The following is a 3294-nucleotide window of genomic DNA, read 5'->3' on the forward strand; positions in this document are numbered from 1 at the left end:
CAAATAAGTGTTTGCTGTCACTTCTCGGGTCCACAACGTGTTCCTACGGCGTCCGGCCAAAATGGCGGTGCCCAGCCGCGCCTCGCGCACGCCTCGGGGACGTAGGGCGCGCACGCGACGGCGAGCGCCGGGCGCGACGGAGAGGCGTGACGTCGTTGCGATGCGACGCCAATTCGACGTCACTGGGAAGCCGGGCTGCCCGGAGGAGCTCGGTGGGAGTGGTGTGGCTCTGCTGCAGGGCATCCTAGAAACCCGAGCTGCAGCGTACTTGGTCTGCAAGCTGTAAGTGCCTGAGCTTTTCCCGACGTGGAGAAGGGTTCTCCCGCAAGCACATGCGTTCTCTTCCCCAACCTCAGTCTTTTTGTTTTGTTTTCCGCGCCCAATTTCCAGGCCGGTGGGTCAGAAATGGAGCGTTAGCCGTGGCCCGTGTTAGCCCTTCCGTTCAGCACAGGCGTCAGCAGGACCCGAAGAGTCTGGTGCAGACGCTGGCGTTCCGCCTTGGGACTGGGCTCCTTCTGGACCGTATGGCCAGGAACCCAGTCTTACCTGAACTCCGTGTTTTATCCACTTGGTGGCGTCCAGTACCAAGTCCGCCAGTTGAATTCCTCTCTAGTAGAGAAATGGGCCTTTCTTTTCTTTTTACAAATTTGACAGTTTTGAACACAGCTTGTAATTCAGCTTGTGAAAAAAAAAATACTCGGGTCCTGGTATAATGTGGATATTCTTTTTTTTCAACGTTATTCAGCTTGTAATAATGGTCAGAGGTTTAATTGTCTCACCTTAGACCTTACTTAACTTGCACATGGCAAGTAATTGTATATTGAATATATATATGTGTATATATATATATACACACACATATATATGTCTCCATTTATTCATTCAGTAAATTGCTAATTGAGCATTTAAGTTTTAGGCCTCTACGAATTTTACAGTCCAGTGCTATTTAGTGAGTATCTAAGTGCTGGTGTGGGGATTAGGGAACAACTGAGATCAAATAGGAGGTATCAAGGAGATAGTATATGGAACTATTGATCCAGGTTTATAAGAGCATGTGTAACAATGTTCAGTAGCTGTAATTTCGAATTTCTGAGGCAGTTTTATATACTGTTCACTCTGCAAGAAGTTTTGTTTTCCCACGTTTGCATAGATGTAACAAGATTAGCAACAGATGTGAAAGATTAAGTAAACTTTTGATTTAGAATCGGCCAGTTACACAGACCTTGAAGCCGTTTTTCTGACTTTCTCTTCTATGGTAAGAGCACATACCGTCTAAATGGTGCTTTTGACAACTAGTGGGGAAATGTGATTTTTCTCTGCATCACTTAATGGACTATTTAAAATGGAGACCCATATTCACATATTTTGGAAATAAGAGTATTTCTATCTGAGTTTTCTAAGGGAAAAAAATGGCATTTGAATTAAGAAATGTTACTCATAGAGGACTAGCACTGTAGAAAGCCGTGGAATTATAGACCAAGTCCACCACTTTGACAGGAGAGGAAATGAAGTCCAGACCTGCCCAATGTCTAGGCTAGTTAAAGAAGGGGCTGAAGCTAAAACGGTAATTCTGTGCCCCTTTGCCTACTGTACTCTGCTGCTTGATGCATAAAATATTTTACAAGCTGAATTCCCAAGATTTTTAAAATAACAGTGGTTGATTTATGTTAACTGCATTTGAGAATAAGATGATTATTATCAAGGGTCTATTAGTGATCCACTTTGCTATTAAATGTTTATTTTTACCTTTTGAAAAAAAATCAGGTCCTGGTATAATGTGGATATTCTTTTTTTCTACATAGAATGTTTTAAAAATGACCACACCAAACAAGACACCGCCTGGTGCTGACCCTAAGCAGTTGGAAAGGACTGGCACAGTACGGGAAATTGGGTCACAAGCTGTTTGGTCACTCTCATCTTGCAAGCCAGGTAAAACAACACAAAAAAGCTGTTTGTAGTAACTACTCACTAGTACAGTTTTCTTGTATTCTGGACTGACTTTAACATTATTTTTGTTTATATACTTCATTTTAATTCTAAAATAATTTGAGTTTTCATCTGTTATATATCTCTTCACAATTGCTTTACTACTATCCACTTGAATTTAACTGCATATGTCATAAAGTCTCTTCTTTATCCTCCCCTATCTCTGCTGTGATTAAGTTATTTGGGATAAGTGGGTGATACATTTTTTGAGTGATTACATATCCCAAAGTAACTTTATTTTACTCTTGATTGAGATAGAAATCTTGAGTGTCAGTCTTTTTCTCTCAAAAATTTGTGGATACTGTTTTACCATTTTCTTTGTTGTTGTTGCAAATAAGATGGTGTATACCTGTCTCGCTCTCTCTTTTTTATATAACTTGTTTTTTGGAAGCATTTAAACCAAGCATGTCTAACTCAAAGGCTAACACGGGCCACGGCTAACCTAATGACTGATTACTATAAGCGTGTTGCATTCACTTCCCTGAGGTGCCTTACACGCAGGCGCACTATTTCTCTCCACTAATACTAGCAGCGAATATTTTAGCAGCCAATTGCCCTGTCATTAGTCTTGGACTGACTTGTTTGGTGTGAGCAACCGGAAATATTTCGCTTTTGGAGAACAAGAAAAATAGGTTTATTTGCATTACGCGTATTAATTGGTGCAGTTATTCAGTGTCTGATAAGTTAATGTTCACAAAAATATTAATTTTTATTAAAATGTTTCTTACATACCGCAAAAATATTCGTTGTGGGGCGCGAGTTTGACATGCTTGATCTAAACCATCCTGTTTATCAAACTTTCTGGACAGATATATATATGTACACATATATGTATAGTTATATATGTGTATACAGACACACACATATATATACACTAACTGGCCCAGATTATTATGACCACCTCACGTTTGTAGGCAAATTAGCTATAATTTCGCGCTGAGGTTGCTAGAGGGCCAGACCATTAAATATAGGGAAGCAGGTTGTTTACCATGACAGTAGAAGTTACTTTTTTCTGAAGAGATGGGTAAACAATACGATTTAACAGCCTTTGAACGTGGGATGATTGTTGGCGCTCAGAGCCATGGAGCGAGTATCAGCAAAACAGCCGAAGGCCTGTTCGAACAGCTTTGCTGTCTGCAGTTACCAAGATAAAACGTCTCCAATTCACACAGGAACACAAGGATTGGACAGTCGAGCATTGGAAAAAAGTCATGTGGTCCATGATGAATCACGTTTCCAGTTGCATCATGCAGGTGGCAGAGTGAGAATTTGGCAGAAACAGCATGAAAGCATGCACCCCACATGCAT

General features: G+C 41.0%; 1 protein-coding gene across 5 annotated transcripts in view; it reads left to right on the plus strand.

Annotated features, from left to right (window-relative positions):
* The first annotated feature begins 6 nt into the window (after window positions 1-6).
* The window catches only part of ANAPC10 (anaphase promoting complex subunit 10), a 52466-nt gene continuing 49178 nt past the window's right edge, over window positions 7-3294 (plus strand). For 3 of the 5 annotated variants that reach the window (XM_015558899.1, XM_015558897.1, XM_015558898.1), the window contains exons 1-3: window positions 7-282; window positions 1151-1255; window positions 1803-1929. In XM_015558899.1, coding sequence (XP_015414385.1) covers window positions 1253-1255; window positions 1803-1929 — 130 coding nt within the window. In that variant the 5' untranslated portion in view covers window positions 7-282; window positions 1151-1252. The remainder of the gene's footprint in view (window positions 283-1150; window positions 1256-1802; window positions 1930-3294) is intronic. The other 2 variants (XM_015558896.1, XM_006755958.2) reach the window with 2 other exon arrangements.

Source organism: Myotis davidii, unplaced genomic scaffold (assembly GCF_000327345.1).
Source record: "Myotis davidii unplaced genomic scaffold, ASM32734v1 scaffold151, whole genome shotgun sequence".
In the NCBI taxonomy this organism is placed as follows: Eukaryota; Metazoa; Chordata; class Mammalia; order Chiroptera; family Vespertilionidae; genus Myotis; species Myotis davidii.